The sequence below is a fragment of the Anarhichas minor genome, unplaced genomic scaffold (genome assembly GCF_050575085.1).
Source record: "Anarhichas minor isolate MPS153535 unplaced genomic scaffold, ASM5057508v1 ptg000074l, whole genome shotgun sequence".
In the NCBI taxonomy this organism is placed as follows: domain Eukaryota; kingdom Metazoa; phylum Chordata; class Actinopteri; order Perciformes; family Anarhichadidae; genus Anarhichas; species Anarhichas minor.
Genome location: NW_027466520.1, coordinates 11,623,689 through 11,642,917, shown reverse-complemented (window position 1 = coordinate 11,642,917; position 19,229 = coordinate 11,623,689). Strand labels below are relative to the sequence as shown.

Genomic DNA, 19,229 nt, shown 5'->3' with positions numbered 1-19,229 from the left:
AGTTAGAAATAGAACCTGTTAGAATAAGTGAGGGAAACATTTGCCACTGTAAACACAGCTCAAGGAAATGCTGATAAGTGTGGGAGACGGTACAAACTTTGGTTTTCCATCCAATACCAAGTGTCATGGTGGGTATCCCCAATACAAAATAACATCATTTTAAATTACGGACGCATCTTTCCATTCTCTTGTTATGTTAGGAGTTTAGGAGTATTCTGCGTCTATTTTGCATTTACAGCAATAAAATCACGATAGGACTCGTTCGTTGACGTTGTCAAAAAATCTGTATGATGATACATTTGACGTTGCAGAGTTACACAGTACAGGACATACTTTCTTTATTTAGTAAACACTAGTTGGTATGTCTTTGGAATTTCTCGTCCATCCCGGTGTTAAAAAAGGTTGTGAACCTGTGAACCGCTCAACTCCGGATCGGCGCGTCCTCGTGCGCCCAGTAAACTCCATCCATTATCATAATGACCCCGTCGTTTGCTCTGCCGGAGAGACGCTCGTTCTGGTAATGGAGATGACCGCTGCCGACAGGAACGGCGTAAATGTCATGGTAAACATTCCTGCTGTCACATTCCTCTGTGAAGCCACCGGGAGGCCCGCTGGGATTTATCTCAAGTAAATAAAAAGAAGTAGAGGAAGAGAGAGAAAGGAGGGAAGAAAGGAAAGAAAAAAAAAAAAGGCACACCCAGTGGATGCTTGAGGGGTGAGAAACTCTGGGACAGAATAAAGGTGATTTAAAGCCTTTGGTGACCTTGACAGAACAGAGGAAGGAGAGTGTGAGTGTGTGTTTGTTCTGGAAGCCGCAAACACACATTTATGTGAACACAAATGTCTTTGCGAAGATATTTAACAGTCAGAACAAGTAGAACATTTATGGGAATCCTTTCTTAGAAGCCATGCTAGCTGCGTGTCGGCCGGTCTGTCCAACACTTTGGTCCAGACGGAAATATCTCAACATCAATCTTTTGTTAAAGGCGTGTAATTTTCTCTCCCCAGAACCAACATTTTTTTGTCTATGTTGCGATTTTCTTTTCTTTTTTTTTAAAGATGTGAACCTGTTGAAATAAGTCAGATGAGTTCAATTTGGTTTGGAGAAGAGGGGTGTTAAATGTGAGATGTAATGTGGCTGCACTGCATTTTGGTCCAGTGGTGTTGTTTTTTCTTATATATGTATTTTAACAGTCAGCAAATATCAAAGCCTATTGCACCTGCGCTAGACCTAAATATAATTTGGCCAGTTATTCTTACAAATTAGAAAAATACCCCACCGTAAAACACATTGGAGCCAGAAACTTAAAGTGGATCAACAATAGCTGTTCGTTTGACAGTGATGAGTGTGTTAGGGTGTAGTTTACCTCAAAGGTCAGGGTCAAGGGTCAGGGAATGAATGCAGTCACTCACAAAGTTTTAACAAGTACGCAAATACGGACACATGTGACTTGTGTGTGTCTGCGCTGATAATTGGCGTGTATTTGAATGTTGAACTCCCACCTCCTTATACAAGAAGTCTTCATCAAATACTGGTGTCACAGAGTAAAGCTGCACCCCTCGGCCCCTCACATGTTCCCAGGCTGGTCGTCTCTCCGTAGAGGACGTGCCTGAAACAACAACCGCGGGTCCACAGCGAGAAAAAGGCCCCATGTGAGCGCAGATGCTCCTGACCCTCCCGAGCAAGTAGCCTCCCTTTCAACCGCGCTGCCGCTGACAAATTTACGAGCCCCAGGCTGACCCGCAGGCTGACTTTCCAAACATGATACTGACAGGAAAACAGTCGGAGACGGGAGGGATGGAGGGAGGCAGGCAGGGCGGAGGAGAGAGAGATGAGGAAAAGAGCACAGAGGAGGAAGAGTGGCAAGACTTGTATATGCTGGGTCTATCAGAGAACAACAAAGGGTGTAATATTAAAATCGGCTCATATCACAATTGTTTAGACTTTTTTTACGGACAAATTTGTATGATTTCCAGTCCGCTTTCCTAATTCAGTGCATCATTCTTTGAACAAAGTGGAGGGAGGTAGAGAGGGACTTGAGGCGTCTAACCACAGGCTGCATCAGAGAAACGAAAATAGGGGGACGGAAGAAAGCACGAGGAGGAGAGAGCTTTGAGAGATGTTGAAACTGCAAACACAGACAGTAAAGATAAAGGACAGTCGGGTGAGAAAGAAGTAAGATGAAGAAAGATGGTGTTATGCGTATATCTCAGTGGAGGTTAGGGCTTTGACTCCCAGTGAGGCCACCCACAACAAAAATGTATCCACTCCCAGTGCCGTTGAGGCTTTCTGGATAAAAGGATCTTATCACTAAGGATGTGCAGGGGAAACTCTGCCCAGTCCTTCCTCCTGTACGGACACTTTCCACACCTCCTGGATACCTTATCTGATAGAAAAAGTTCGGTATGAATCCCTTTTCCAAGAGGAAGTCTCACATTTTTTGTCTATGTGCATCTACTGTATGCGTCTCACCGTCCGTGCCTTTTTTACACATATGGTACATTATGATCAGTATGTTCAGAGCTGTTCCTACAGTACACACACACACACACACACACACACACACACACACACACACACACACACACACACACACACACACACACACGGTATATGCTGTTTGAGATGAACTGCTTTGGAAGCCCAGCTGGTATTGTGTACACTTTGAGAAGAATGTAACTCTGACATTCATCTAGAACACTAAATGATTCTTTTTTTAATAAACGTATCCCTTTCTACTTGTTATATTATAGTCTGTTTTGCAGAATATCTCAGGTCTTCGTAGTGGACAGACAGATATCTCTTGGTCCAGGAATTGTGTGATCCCATTTTGGTGGTAATCTAGATCTGAGCTGTTTGGGTTGTTGTTTTGTGTCTGATGCTGTTTTGCTGCTTATGTGTATCAATGTATCAGAAGTCCAGGTGCTCTACCTCATCATTGTGTGTGTGATTTGGGATAGTACTTCAACTAGTCAGGAGCATCATATTCAAAGATAATGCCGGCTTATTAATAGTAGGGTCTTATTTTGGCAGGTTTGGCCATAATTTCTCCCTGGAATAATAACATTGTGGTTACTGAATTCATTTCTGAGATCAAGTAACATTGCTAAAAAGAGGTGAGACGATCAAACGAGTTGTAAATAAACTCCGATATCGGCCAAACTTACTTTAAAGATAAAATGAATGCAAGTTCTAAAATGATTACCCCAACTGTCCATTTTAAACATCCATCATGGTTTTCAGACTTCCCGGTTCAACTTTGATCTATCGCACTTACTGTAGTTTCCCTGTCCAGTGAGGGATCATCATCAATGTTTTAGGTTCACTCGCTTTCAGTTTTCACCCAGAAATAATGTAGTTTCAAATACGTGGCTAAACGTTTGGCTACAAGGCTGATCAGGATGATTTTGTTTTTACAATAGGCTTTAAGAACACACTGACCTCACCTGAATTGTACATTTAGAGAAAAGCATTTAGAGGGTGGGTCCCACTGTCAACTCAAATAACATGCAGAAAACCAAAGTTCACCAGACTTTCATCTCAACAATATTGTGTTGACATCCTGGACAGATGTATTATTAGAAACATTGATTATTTTTCTCCTGATTTTCCTCGAGGCCCACCTGCTTTTTGCATATCCAGGTGTCTTGTTACCGTCGCTGTTTTTGGAGCTGTGCCCGTGTGTAAAACAAGCAGGAGGTCTTACATGTAAGTCAGCCCAGGGGGAACATTGAAGCTGGCCCAGACTGATTTATCAGTGGATCATATGCTCTGCCTTTAAGCCCCTGAAATGCGCTGTGGTCACCACAGACTTTCCAAAGGGAATCGCACTGTGGCCTGGCTGTCTTCGTGACAGAGAGCGTGTAGGGGAAAGAAAGGCAGACAGAGAGGTGGGGATTGGGATATATAGCGTCAGAGAGGGAAGAAAAGATGTGCGGAGAGGCAGACAAGGAAGAGAAAAGGAGATGTTCATAGTGAAAGGGAGGGGAGACGGAGTACCGTCGGCATCACAGAGTGTGCCGGCCTTCTACCTTGTGTCTGTGGAATCCAAAGCCACCAATATTTTTCACTTCTCCTTTGGAAACAGCTGCGTTTTCCTTTTTCAAAGATATTTTTTCCTTATTTATCGGATCCCTCAGGAGAGATCCATCTCCTGGCCCTGACACCGGCTTCCTCCTCTAAATCTGGGACCAGACTGGCCCCGCTCAGACACACACACCTAGACACACACCTACACACACACACACACTCATGCACACACGCACACCTGCTGCCCAAAAGCAGACACTAACCACAGATCACTATAGCAGGCCTCTTTACTGCCTGCACTGCTGCATGTTGATAGAGGCACATGGACAAATAAGACACACAAAAATACAAGCCATCAGACAAATAAAGGCACACACACGTACAGGCAACAACTACAGATAAAGCAGCCCGGAAATAAGCCTTCACAGAATACCTACTAAGACTACCACACACAGAGACGCATGCCAGTGGGATGAGTCTTCAGAGGGTTTCCCACACAGCCGGACAGGCCAATAAAAAGGGATTCTTGACGACCATCATCCCTGTATTGACACGCCGTTTAAAACCCACAGAAATGTTTTGTTTTGCTCAAAATGGACTCCCCGTCAAAAACTCTGGGAGTACATCACTGTTTACGTAATACTCACTTAGCGCTGATTGGTGGCGATCTCTAAAGCAGCCGAGGGAGCCCTTTCTGAGAGGGTCTGTGGTCAGGACCCAAGAGGAAAGCAGTCCTCATCAGTCATATAAATCTCAGAGGAAATGGAGCCAAACATCAAGGACAGATAATATTGCAGGAAGAAGGAACCAGATCAGAGGTTTCTTTTTCCAAGCGATCAGTCACCCTGTATGCCATGGTCACTGATTTCCCCAATAAATACTTAATTTAATGGCGTCTTAGAAAACTATTATGGGTCCACCTGTTATCCTACATTTAGAGATTTCATGTTGTGACACAGCAAACGGCAAAAATCGCTTTATTTTCAAAGATCGCTGATGGATTTGCAGCAACTTCTATTTTAGCAGAGACTAGTAGACCCAGACAGACCTCTGCTGGCTCCCCAAATGTTTTTCCCCCGGTATCCCATGGCAACCAAAGGACATCAAATCCTGACAATCTGACCAACTCCAAACAATTTATCTTTCAGTGTGTATTGCGAGATTAATGATTCTGGTTTGGGATTGTTGTTGTTAGTTACATACGTTAGGCAGTGAAGTGTTTGGTGTCACTGGTTTTGTTTATGACCGTGGTGTTTGGTTGCGTTTATTTTCTTGTCGGAGTCTGAATGAAACAGCCAGTAATATTTCTGCCAAATCGGCCCCCAAAGAGAACAAGATGTTGGAGAAGGAACAAAATGGACTCATGCATCAAACTCCGGCAGAAGAGTGTGTTCAGTTTTCAAATTTAAAATGCAGCTATCAGTCTGCGAACCAAAATGGCGGGACCGAATCCTTATTTCTGTCTGTCGCTGAAGGATTGTAAAGACTAGAAATAACTAATTTACTCCTCTCACAGTCATTTTGTGGCTTTTTACTGAACTTGGATTTGTGCCGTGCTCTTTCCACCGCTGTGGATGTGAGAAGTCCTCTGGCTCTTCTGTGTGAAGACCGCCGATGTAAGTTGAAGCGAAGTATAGGCCACCATTAGTCTGACCAGAGGCTGTTGTGACAGCTGGTCTACTGTAGAATTACATTTGTATTAACATCACATAAAGTGGAAAAGAAATGGCGGTGTTTATTTTTCAGCTCATTTCTTTCCCGATTTCATGGAATTTCCTTATGAATGTGAAAAAGATGTTGCACTGTCTTTTGTTGACAGCTCATTGGCTCGAATTGGTGTCCAATAAAACGAACACTTGTTTTTACTGGGGCTTTGGGGGAAATCGTAACTGGCCATTAATGTCAATGAGTGTTTCTCTGTGGCCATTTAGACGTGCAAGTCTTCAAGCAGACACAGATGCTGAATAAAGGTTGATGATAGTCATGGGTGTAAAGGTTGAATATGAACATGGACTCACAAGGCTCCTCCCTTATATATAGATATAGATATACACACACACACACACACACACACACACACACACACACACACACACACACACACACACACACACACATTTGTCTTGTTAATCCTGTGTGGTCCCTCATCTTTATCTCCAAACTTGGATCTCACCAAAATTTCAAATTGCAAGCTGCAATAGCAACATGATATTTTGACATGTGTTACTAATTGAAGCACAAAACAAATGCCATATATGTGACCCAAGCATTAGTATGCAGGAGCCTGGTAGGACTTGCAAATGTATCTGCAATTTGCAAGCAATAATCACAACCTGAACTTCTACAAATTTGTGAGGTTTTGGCATTAAGTACTTTTTGCACCGTTGCATTTTTACAACAGGATGCTTCGGTAATACAAGATGACCGTGGCCTTGCAAACAGTACACTAAATCATGTCGCTTTTTCCTTTTTGACTTACTTGCTGTGATTTTTGTACGAGTTTATTTATTGTTTGTAATATTTCCCTTGTACTATTTTATGTGGCGCCTCATTGATTCTCCTAGTTACGCTACATAACGTTACCTGATGTTACCTTACCTGCCCTGATGTTACGTTACCTAACCTTATCCTATTTTATGTTACCATTACCATTTGTTACTTTATGGTCCGGTACATTATTGTAGTGGAAAAGGGGCATAACAAGAAGAGAAAAACCCAAACACTTGCATACCCCCCTTGTTTAAATGCCCCCTGTAGCCGAGTTAGTGGGTCCACATCTTAATCCTACGTAATAGCGCTTGAAGAGCAGGAATAAAATCTCCTATTGACACACAGGTATGACACATCCAGCTACCTTGAGGCCAACTGGAGACTCAACAGAGAGCTGATGACTGCTACCACTCAACTGTCAGTCTATCGATTGAAAAAAACTGATACTACACAGTCCAGCAGCCATACCTTGGATATCTATCTGTTAGCAAAGCCCCAGCAGAGGAGCAATTACAGCAAATTATCCGCCTACCCTCGGGGTTAGGCACACACAAACCCACACACATTGCACTCTACCTAAAAAAAATCTCAAAATGACAAAAGATAGATGTGTGTCCAGACTTCATTTTATCATCTTGCATGGAATGCAGCACAGTGGTGATGGAGCTCGGGATGGTGGGAACAAAAATCAGATTCTGTTACTCTGTGGATGTGTGTGAGTTTCTGTGTTTGTGCGTGTCCTGGGATAGCACGCCTGACAATTTGTGTCATGGTTTTGGATGGGTCTTTAGAAAAACCCCAAACGGTTTTTCAAGGATTATATGGAGGACGATGACGGTAGAAACATTTGATTATATGGTTGAAATGGGGCCTTTGTTCTTGGGGATGCCTCACTAGTGAGGTCATTATGTTGTGTAACCTGTGGGAGGTAATGGAAGAAGAACAGGCTGGATATCCAGGCCATTGATGCATTTGTGTGTCTGTGTGTGAAAGAGGAGAAAATGCAGCTTAGAGTGTCAAACTCTCAGGCTGTGCTGTATTAGACAATGTTTTACCCAGGCGGCAACCTCCGGGTCTGAAAAGTGAATATGGGACACATGACAGGAATTAGTGATCACTGTTACTGTACTGACTTCTACAGGAGAGTAAACCTGTCTGCTGCTGTTCTGTGTTCGCTAATGGGGCTTGACATTCTGCAAAAGGGCCAGTCTCACTGCCTCATATCCTCGCTATGGACCGATGCTCCTGCCTGGCCTTGAGTTCTCACACCACTGACCTCCGGGGCTGGCTCTGTGTGTGTGTGTGTGTGTGTGTGTGTGTGTGTGTAAGCCCCTCCGTCCCTTTCTTTCTAATGTGTGTGGGATCCTGTAATGTAAGTGTTGTCTTTTCCTTCTTAGCTTTGACATTTACATCTGTACCTATATGTCACTGCACATATGCATGTAACAACCCTGCATGCATGTGTCTAAGCCCTATTATGAAATGTGTAGAGGTGTGTTTGTGGTTACATGTACTGGACATAAACTCTCGCTCTTGCCAGTGCCCCTTGGCTGGTCCTGTGGGGCTCAGTGTGTCGGCTTTGATGGTGGGTCAGGGGGGAAGATCAGAGCATATAGGATGAGTCTCCAAAGACAAAACTACACACACACACACTTGCTCAAAGTTAATGACGACTCCCCGCGGACTCACAGCCCCTCGGTCGGTGTACGTCGACCCCAGGAGCTGCCCTGCCAGCTGCCTGACTACAAAGAGCCAAAACACAGCAGAGGACGGAAACGGCTCCTGGTGTCAGCCAAGCATAGTGGCAACGCAGGCAGCTCACACCACTGCTGTGTTTGTGTGTGTGCGTGTGTGTGTATTGTAAGCTGCCAATATTCATCTGCTTTGCAAAACTCAACAGCTGTCTCTGTGTTTTATCTTTCCACGCTGCTTCGATGCCAAAGGTTAAAAAGTTTGAAGCCTCTTCAGAAAAGAAAAGAAAGTGTTTACAGCACATGATTTCTTGATGAGATGGGATGTTTCTTCATGAAATAGTGGCGATCGCTGAAGAGTTGTTATTATATCAACTGCAAAAGTTCCCCATGAAAGTCAACCTGACGGGCCAAACCACTAATTAGGGACTTTGGAGGAATTAGTGATGAATGGAAGACCAGAACATATCTGACCTATCATCAGAAACCATCAAGTCTGAGAAAAAAAATACAGATAGGTTATGGGCTGTAATTGCATAAACACAGATGAATTCTTTTCATGCCTTGCACATCCAGAACATTTTTTTTTATTGGTTTATATAAGTCTCCAACAATGTTGACAGGTTCTTGGTGTGCAAAAATGTAATTGAAGGGAGTTTGTGAAAGTGTCTGCTTTATTATTCTTCCCTTTCCCTCATTCACTAATGTTGACTCCCTCTCATAGCCTCCCCATCACTGTGATGCATTATGGGTCAGAGGAAATAGTAAATTAAAGATTAAATTAGAATGCAGGGATTTTTACGAGTGTCTTCGGGATCCAGTTTTGGCATGCTCTCTGCATAAAACCTCCACAAAGCTTGTTTTTTTGAGAATGTACTGGAATCTTTGCTGTACTGAGGAGAAAACTCAGCTTTTTTTTTTTACACTGGCTACACTGGCTTCTTGTTCTCATGTTAGTTCAACAAGGTCAGTGGTTCCGACAGCAATCATCCTATTTCTACCAAGAGACACTGAGTGGAAAGCTTGAAACCAAACATTGCTACAAGGACAGTCAGCCAGAGCACGGAGATGTCTTTTAAATACTCAAACTGTACTTGTCTCACAAACATCCACTCTTTGCTGTTAAGAGGCAGAGTAAACCATGGATTGTGTGGTGCATTTTGGGAATTCTGTCCATATTGCACGTTATTATTTACATTTCATGCCAATATTCATGACCAGTATATTCTTCAGGAATAATACGGTTGTTGAGGTTATGGTGGTGGGTGGGTGTGTCTGGAGGGTGTGATGGTGATTGGCGTTCACCTCCTGTCACAAACTATTAACGAACGTAAACCTGTGTTTTGCAGAATCCTAAAACAACTGACTCAGGAGAATCTTGGGAAATGAAGGGACATTGAATGTACCACTACTCCTGTTAAATCCACTTGTGGCTGCAGTGGCAGCTTTTCAGCCGAAGTTAAATAGTCTTGCTTGAATGTTTTGTGATCCAAAATTCCATAGAAGTGGTTCAGCATGCTGCTGTCTGAGGTGGAGGGATTTGCATGTGTTTCACATGTCTGCAACAATAGACCCTGTTTGAATTGGCAGTATGAACCAAATCTCTGTGTCTGTCATCAACCTGGTACCTAGTAAAATCTTACTGACGGATCTAATAAGAGCTCCCTTAAGACTCTTATTATCTGGGTCCCAGGTGCTCTGTTCTCTGTAATCTGCATCGCGGCACTGGCTGCTACAGGAAAGTCTTCAACAGTAACACTATGAAAGTATCTTAGCGATAAATTATATTCAGAAGATGCACTTTTTTTTTTTCTTAAGATTGTGGGCCAAACCTGTGTCGAATGCCTATTCTGCTTGTTCCTTGCATGAGCCTCAGTGTTGAAGACGGGCGAAAAAAGTATTTTGGTGAGAGAAGATGGCTGTTGGTTGTTTTGCTCTGAGCTTGTGGGACGAGTGAGAGAAAGCTGGAGGGATTTGATGCAGGCGGCTGTTCGCCAGCTGTCCCTCCGAGGGATTGGCTGGACAGCATCAGGAGTGTGAGCAAACTCGCTGACCAGTGACCACGGACGAGTCAGCCTGTCAACCACCCCAGGGCCTCTCCTGCACAGTCTCGCTTTTTCTGGTTCATTGAAGAACACTGCTATTGTCCTCCGCTATTAAAGGGGCATGCGTCTCGTTTTATAAAAACCTAACCTGCCACACCGAAGTTCCTTCAGTTCTTCAAAAGCTGGTTTGTAGAATTTATAATTTTTTTTGCAGTGTGTGTGGGGGGGGGGGGGGGTACCTACAGCAGCAGTGACAGGACGGCAACACCAGATGTTGCACAGGTGGAAACGAGAGAATCAAAGCGTCCAAGTGAATCTGCCAATCGTCTGTCTCTCTTTCTATGACTGACTGCCTCAACCTTTCATCCTTTCTGTTTCTTTCTCTCTTCGTTAGCACAACTGACTCTGTCTCTCTTTGTCTGGTTTTGTCATCTGATCCACTTCTCCTGTGTTATTTTAATTGACATAAACTTTCTTTTATTAATATACAAATTTAGATTTTTTTCTGTATTGCTGTTTCCATTCAGATGATCAAAATTTAAAAGATCCTTAATACATTTCCCTCTCATCATTTCTTCCTCTTCTTGTATTTCAAATCTTTCTTTCACAAATTTTCTGTCGGTCTCACTCTCTTTCTCTGTCTGCCATCATTCATGTGTTCTGTCTTTCTCTACCTACAGTTTATCAATATCCAAGCAGGCATCAGTTATTCTCCTCTCTTTTCTTTCTCTTTCCGTTTCTACTAGCAGAGTAAGTCACCGGCGGTGTTAAGGTGAATCATCAGAGATGGTTAACTTTGACTGCCTCTGGGTGAATGAAAGAGAAACATAAACTCTGTTTTTTGTGCATTTTCTCATGAACTGGTGACCAGCGATGGGAGTATGGTAATAAAATACAGCCATAAAATACAGTAGACCTAGAGATTAGTATTCACACACATGACACAAAAACACTGCACTTCCCATAGAGCACCGTTTGCACCAACTCACTGCTATAATCACTCCTTCCCCATCTTTAGAATCACTCTGAATGAATTCCTCTCTGAATCATCCAAATCTAAATCCCTTTTCCCTTCTGTGTGTTCCTGTCTCAAAGCTCACGTCATGGTAGATTAGCGCAGAGGTTACGCTCCCTGTACACGTCGTGTGAACACTTCCCTTTGATTTTACATGCCGACCCTCAGTGGATTTCAATCGAATTTCAAGCTGAGAAGGTGGAGAGGCAGCTGGAATGCTACTTAGCCGCTGAGCTCTGAGCCTCGCAGAGGACTGCGGTGATAACGTGTGCGATAATGTGAGTTGTGAGACTGTTGCCGTCTTCATAGTTCAAAGTTTTAATTGTTCATCTTCATTCTAGACGCGGCTCAAAACGACTTCCTTCTCCGATAAGAAGTTGCCAGTTGGAATCTAGGACTAGATTAGGCTGTTAACACCCTCGCTGCTTCACTGGAACACCAAAGCTGTACTGGAGAACTCAGTTTGTGAACGTGTAATGTGAAGAAGTCAGAGGAGCGTATAAGCCGTGTTCACGTCAACTCAAATAGTTATCATGAGCAGCCTGTTCAGGTCAGCGTACTGGTTGTAATTCCAAGTTTAACACAAGTGGCAACAAACTCATGGCCTGGCTGTAACTTATGAATAACATCCAAAAAACAAAGGGGCTTTCAAGCAATTTAGTATTTGTTCTTTCATGAAGTGAGAGGACTTGTGGGTGGCGTATTAAAAACAAAAAAAATTTCAAAAATCGAAGCAGCAGAGGCCGAGATATTCTGATTTGTAATCCCTCCTCTGGGTCAAGATCTAAAACATCTTATATTTCCCATAATGCAACCAATAGCATCTTTTTGTTAGGTCCCCCTCAACAAATATAAAGTCTGAAATACATTTCCGATGCTAAGATTGCCAACACAGCCAGGCGCCTGATATTTTGTACATTAGATGTGCATTGCAGCAGATGTAATAAATATTTGATACATGTGAAACTCCTCCTGACCTTCTCACCACCTACAGTCAGTTTATATCAAAGAGTTGTTGTGCCAAAAAGTCAGTGGATTCTAATACGGGGAAAATAAAATTCCAAGCTGCTGGTGTTTAAGCCCAGGGCTGTTGAAGGGAGTGTTGTAAAGTCATTTAGAGTACCATGACCTCTGCTTAAAGCCTCCACACACACAGACACACAAGCTTAGCAGATCTATCTACCGTCCAACACAAGACCAGACCAGTTATCACACACGGTTACGGCAACATCTGTATCTGTGGTGTGGTGTGGGTGGGCAGCCTGTGGAGTGCGATGATGAAATGGTCACTGTCACATCTGCTAGAAGTCACAGTGACGCTGATGTGAATTACATTTTCCTTCTCTATGGGTGTTTTTTTTGTGTTTTGTTTTTTTTGCTTCATTGGAAAGCATTTGAAGTAGAGAGAAAGAGAGAACTGGCTCAGACGCAAACAGAGAGGCTTCAATTATTGTAATTTGTTTTGATCAAGTCACAGCAATATGTTTCAGGATTGGACTTCACTGATTTTCCCCCCAGAAACCCAATGAAGCTAGGAAGACACGCCTTCCCTCCCTGCCTTGTCTGCTCACTTTCTTACTTAACTTCAGCATTTATGTAACGTGGAAGTGTCTGGGGATGTGGGGAGCTTTGACCTTCCTGGGTGTGGGTACAAGGTGGGGCTGGCACTTTCGGGAGAGTCTGATTGGTTCCAATGTTCTCACATCAACACAATTTTCTCTTTGGGTATGACTCGGGGAACAAAATGTGTCATTGGTCCGTTTTGGGTGGGTCCCCACATCATAAAATCACCAGCAGGTTTTTACAAGCCTGGCTCGGGTACAAAACCAAATTCTTCTTACCAAAGCTTTCGACTATAAAATTGTCCAAATGAATCTTCGAAATAAAATGAAATATCTGTTTGAATAAAGTGAAAGACTACCTCAGATATGTACAGTCTTAAGTTTATGCTGCTGGACACACACTTATTTTGAAGCCACGTGTTGGGTAAATAGAGGAAGGAGGAAGACTCCATGACGTTTCTAGTGAGCAGCCTGCTGTCATTTAGTAAGTTAGAAGGTGTGTTCATATTGGCTCTCACTTTTAGAGTAATCCCTTTTTGAACATGTCCAACTATTGCTTCTACTACACTAACCGGACCAGCTAGCTTTGTTATGTGCTAAAACTTGACGTTTTGCAGGCTAAATACGTCAAGTTTAACTGTGTCCCCCTGTTTAAAGTATTCATGCTAAGCTAAAGTAACTGTGTGTAGCTTCACATTTTGCATATTTGACAGTGGTATCAACCTCCTCATTTCACTCTCGGCAAAAAAAAAAAAAAAAAGAAGCAAATAAGTGTATTTCCCAAAACTGATGGAGGCCGATACATGCTGCTGGACATATATGTTTAGTCCCACTGCAGGTGGAAAACTGAGATGGTAGTATACATCCTGGCTGGTTCCTAGTGAGTCTGCACTTACAGACTGCGGTGGTGAAGCCGCATCCTGTTGAACCTCGCTGCACTGACTGGAAACTAGAGATGAGATGATGATGATGGAGAGTGTGTGTGTTGTAAGTATTTAAATCAGTAAGAGTGTGATGGAGTAAGAATAGTAAGAGTGTGTTTTGGGTACTCAAGCGATTACGTTACTAGTTTTTCTGTGTGTGTTCTGCAGCATATAGCACATATTTGAGGCTTAGCGTTTACTGTTTATGTCTGCATGGGTATTTCTGTGCACGACCTTCTAATTGCACTCGACGTGCCCCTCTTTATTCATTTCCCTCCTCTCACTCTTTGTGTCCGTCGACTAACTGACTCTGCCGGCTCTTTGCTGTGGGAGAAAACCCTCCAGCCGAGACAGGAACCAATTCCCCGGAGGGCACGGTATCATTATGGCGCATATTGCACTTAAAAGCATAGGAGGGGAGCACATTTGTTGGTTTTGTCATTTCACGCCGTCAGAAGTGGTCATGGGCTTTTGCTTCGGACTGATGATAACAGGGGTTTATTTAGGGAAACTGGAAGCCACCAAACCTATTAGACCTTCAGTATAAATCACATGTGATCGTTTTAAAGGCTTCTATGGTCGACCTCAGCGCAGGATATCTGCTGCTTACACTGCTGTATATATTTACTCTGAAACCCTGTTTGTAAATATGCAATTTGATCCTATTTGTAGAGAATGCATGATAATCCTGAGACAAGCCACTGAAAGGACATTAAAGGTCAGAAAAGACAATGCTGACCATAGGAAAATAATACAGGTGACACATCAATTGAAACCATGATTTCCTCCGAAGAGCAGGAAACTTGCATTACAGTATTTAACTTCATGCAGAGAGTAAAGTTTTCCCACTTGTCTCTCTATATTATCTTTACTGTCTCTTTCTCTTTGCGCATAATGATTTAATCCTGTGTGTGTGTGTGTGTGTGTGTGTGTGTGTGTGTGTGTGTGTGTGTGTGTGTGTGTGTGTGTGTGTTTCCATCCCACAGTGGAGTACGACAGGGAGCTCTCTCCGCAGCGGCGTCACCACAAGGAGTTTAAGTTCAACCTCTCACAGATCCCAGAGGGCGAGGCCGTCACCGCAGCAGAGTTTCGCCTCTACAAGGAGTGTGTGAGCCGCGCCTTCCGCAATGACACCTTCCTACTCAAAGTCTACCAGGTGGTCAAGGAGCATCCTAACAGGTAACAGACACACACACACACACACACACACACACACACACACACACACACACACACACACACACACACACACATAGTGAAATGCTTTTGACAGGAAAATAACTGGTTTAAAACCCTGCAAGTGAGCTATGCAGGGTCTGGTAGCTTTGTAGAGGGGTTGCACTGTGATTGTACGAGGAATCAACATGTCAGGAAAAAGAGGGTGGTCCTGAAAATAGCAAGCATGCTCCGTTGACCTTTTCTGGAGACAAACAGGTGAAGATTATGATTTAGTTGCCTCCCCGTGTGTGTTTCTCTCTGTCATCCTCCCTGTGTGTTACACACACTCCGGGCCCTTTTGCCATGTTTATATTGTAAAATCAAGCAAAACCAAGTCTTACAGAAATAGCACAGCTTCAAAATCCTCCCGTCCCCCAAATGAGCGCAGCTAATGCATGCCAAACATTTACATTACATCTGCAGGGGCAGATAAACATCCAGTCAGATTTCTGAATGACATTTGTGTTTTATCAAGCCCGCCCAGCGAGAACTATTTTGGGTTGAATATTGTCAAGAAGCAAAACACCTTAAGGTGGGGTCTTTATCACCAAACTGTCTCTGACTACAGTCCTCGGCTAAAGCTGATCCACTCTTAGGCCCGCGGATTTAAAAAGTAGCTTTAGATGTTTGCAAAGTATATTTTTCTCTCTGTCAAAAGGTTTTCTTTGGGTATCAAGACCTACTTATTTTGTGCATTCCTTTATCCCTACAATGGGTGGTTTGTGCACTCCAGCCTGGAGGTAAAGCCCTTTATTTTTGGAGATATTTGGAGATTAAAGGGCCCATATATCTCCAATTTCTGTATTATTGTAGGACGGGTTTCTACCTTGAAGAAAATTACAGCCTTGATGGTGTGCTATCAGGTGGAGAAAGGTTTGGTCCCGATGTGTTTGTGTGTTCTGTAGGCGTGAATTCAAGGTGCAACATGCATCCACTGACATAACCAGTAACGTCGAAACAACATTATAGTTGCAACTTTTCCATTCCTTTCTTCATTGTCTTCAGCGACGAATGTAGCGTTGAGGTCTGAGGTTTGGTGGTTTTATATGCTGTTGAGTCTGTTGTTGTTGTTGTTGTTGTATTCCCCATTTTCTACCTTTTGCAAAACTGTTCCTATGTAATCGCCCAATCAGTGGGGAGCCTATTAACTTTCTCGTGCCTCCCTTCCCGTAAAAAAACCTGACTGCTGTTTTGACTCTTAGCCGTAATGATAGAGCGCTTAATTATCCTGACACCCTTTGTACTTTTCATTTGATTGGGGCGGTTTCGCTAACAGCAAGCAAGGAATGTGAGAGATTACAATGCCAGAAATGTGGCAAGCCTGACATCGTATTGAGAAAGGGCAGGTTGCTGCAAAGGCTGCTTTTTACCGACCCAAACCCATCCAGCTGCATTTTTACTAGCTATTATACTGTACCTAACAAGATGATTTCATTCCTGTTTTCCATATGCAAGTATTTAACCTTAATAAGGCCTTTACTCTGATTCTTAAAATGCTGCTGAGCTATACTGGCATGTAAACCTCCTTCTTGTACTAAAAACCTCTGCATCCTTCACATCCAGATATCTGAATTGCATATTGCTTTTACAATCTTACAAATATGCCCTTTCAGCAGTTCAAAAGATGAAAGCACATGCAATAACCAGGCCAGCTGTGTGCTTCGCTCTCCCACCTTGCGTTACATTGTTAACAACATTCACTGACAAGACTTATAAAGGAGATTTATTGTAGTAAAAAAAAAAAAAATCACCTTTCACCTTATTATTCCAGTTCATTTAAGCAGCCAGTCAATAAGGAGTTTTACAGAAGGCCCTCAGTAGCCGTCGCCCTGCAGGCTCTGATGGACCCCCTGCCATCCTTCGTCAGCCGAACAGCGGCTGTGACGACGAGGTGGAAACAATCGGTACACTGGCAACGCGTGAACTTAGCAAAAGGGTGGAGTGTGTGTGTGTGTGTGAGTGAGTGTGTGTGAGAGGGAAATATAGGCTAATACGGAAACTGTCAGAAACACTCTCATTAATGACCAATAAAGAGGGGCCTCTGATGCATGACTGCAGGGGCATTCTCCGAACACCTGGATGATTGTGAGTCTTTGATGTCGGCTCTGGAGGACGGTCCGACAGACCCGACGCTGTGTCATTACCACTGTAATGGGATGGCGGGAGGACAGGCCCTCTTATCACTCACACTCTGTCTTTTCTTTACAACTCCTCTGCTCTCTTTTCATTGATTCCTCCTCAGTTGTATTACGTGGGTCTTTTTTTTTTCTTCCCATGCTTGACACGTTATTTCATTCTGCAGCCTGATTTCGTTCACACATTATAGTAAATGATATAAACATACCTGTAGCCTGATACCAAAGATTTAATGCCTTCCTTTTGTCCTGTCCCTCAGAGAGGTAGACTGTAGGGTCAGACCTACAGTGGAGCACAGTACAGTGTATCTCAGCCTTTTCTGTTAAGTGCAGCTATTCATCTTTCTGTCATTTTGTTATGATACCGTTACACTGACACAAACCACCAGCTCCTGTGTTTCCCTTTGTTTCTTAAAGAGGTAGATCACCCTAACCAAATTAGTTCCCCCCCTCTCTTTGTTTCATGAACTCTTCTTATATCTTTTGGAGATCTTTTGTTGGCTCCATCTTTTATTCTAAGATGTTGATAATATTCATCCCGTAGTTTAAGTCAGCCTTTTTGATGACGACGGCACAGTTTGATAGTTGCCCTCTCAGGTCTGGAAAAACCTCAAAGAACTTAAAACCCTGGTCGGCAAAAAGCTGACATGCGTACTAACTAGCTTGGCTGCTCTGAACCTTAAAGGGCACCTTGGATAATCAGACACACTACTTCACTTAGAGTGCTTTGACTACATCTGCTTGATAGTCAAATGCGTATATTTCTCTCCTTCCCATCATCTTTTTCAGTAGAAGAAAGCTGTTGCAAGAATGCACCCAAAATGAAAATGTTTCCTTGGCTAATCGGCTTCACCCACACCCGACACCGTCACAAACATATCTATATTATAATCTATGATCTATTTATTTGTGTGTGTCCTCTCCCATGTTCTCCCAGAGAGGCAGACCTCTTCCTGCTGGAGTCTCGCAGGCTGTGGGCGTCTGAGGAGGGCTGGCTGGAGTTTGACATCACTGCCACCAGCAACCTGTGGGTGATGAGCCCGGCACACAATCTGGGCCTGCAGGTCAGCGTGGAGACCAGCAGCGGTAAGAGATTTCATTGTGTATACGCTTTTGTTTTGCTTTTAAAGCACACAATGCACACAATCTCACAACATAATAGTTAAAAGAAACTTTAAAAAGTTCACGATCATTATAGTAAACCTTTCCTTGTGAAGTTTTTAAGCGCCGTGTCTTCTGAAACAGGGCAGAGCATCAGCTGCAAGGAGGCGGGGCTCATCGGACGTGGCGGTGCGCTGGAGAAGCAGCCTTTCATGGTGGCGTTCTTCAAAGTCAGTGAAGTGCACGTCCGCACCGCCCGCTCCACTGGCGGAAAACGTCGCCAGCAGAACCGCAACCGGTCCACGCAGCCACAGGACGGGTCCAGAGGGCTAGGCCCAGCAGGTCAGTCTGACGTCCGCTACATGAAACACTGAACCTCAACTGACCTCGTCAAACAACCGTGACCTCAATCAGACGCAGAACTGACCTCAATCCAACCTCACTACATCCGTAACTGATGCCTAACCTGTTGAGATCCGTGGATGTGTAGCACGTGTTTAAAGTGTTCCTCTTTGAGACGCTTGATGAATTGGACCTGACTTCATCCGGAGCTCTCTCTAATCAGCCCGCATCAGATGAAAGTCCCAGCACAGGGATGATGTCCAAAATCTGTTTTTACTGCAGTTTCTCTGTATGGATGCAGTGTATCCTGAAACCTGCATAGTGAGCAGTGCATATAGTGTTTTTCAGAGCTAGAGAGTTGGATGGAGTATGAGATACATAGGTGCTGTGAGGGAGAGTATAGAGGAGAAATGAGTTTGGGGACAAACTGAAAGAAAAAGTATAACAAGAAGAGAAGATTTCTGAGACTGACAGACTAATTATGACTTTTGTGTTGCATTATGGAACAATTTGAGGGCTCACTAGAGATTTTTGACAACACAGCGAAAAGACGAATGAATATCCACGGCCAATGCATCGTGACAGGTGACCTCATCCTCTGAACCTCCTCATTAGTCCTCCCCGCTTCTCTTCCTACTCAGCAGTATGATGTAATGAGCAGGTATAAGCCTCGTGTT

General features: G+C 43.5%; 1 protein-coding gene across 1 annotated transcript in view; it reads left to right on the top strand.

The window, feature by feature from the left end:
• The window catches only part of bmp6 (bone morphogenetic protein 6), a 46,577-nt gene that overhangs the window by 8,113 nt on the left and 19,235 nt on the right, over positions 1-19,229 (top strand). The window contains exons 2-4 of the mRNA XM_076080277.1: positions 14,743-14,935; positions 18,047-18,195; positions 18,355-18,552. Coding sequence (XP_075936392.1) covers positions 14,743-14,935; positions 18,047-18,195; positions 18,355-18,552 — 540 coding nt within the window. The remainder of the gene's footprint in view (positions 1-14,742; positions 14,936-18,046; positions 18,196-18,354; positions 18,553-19,229) is intronic.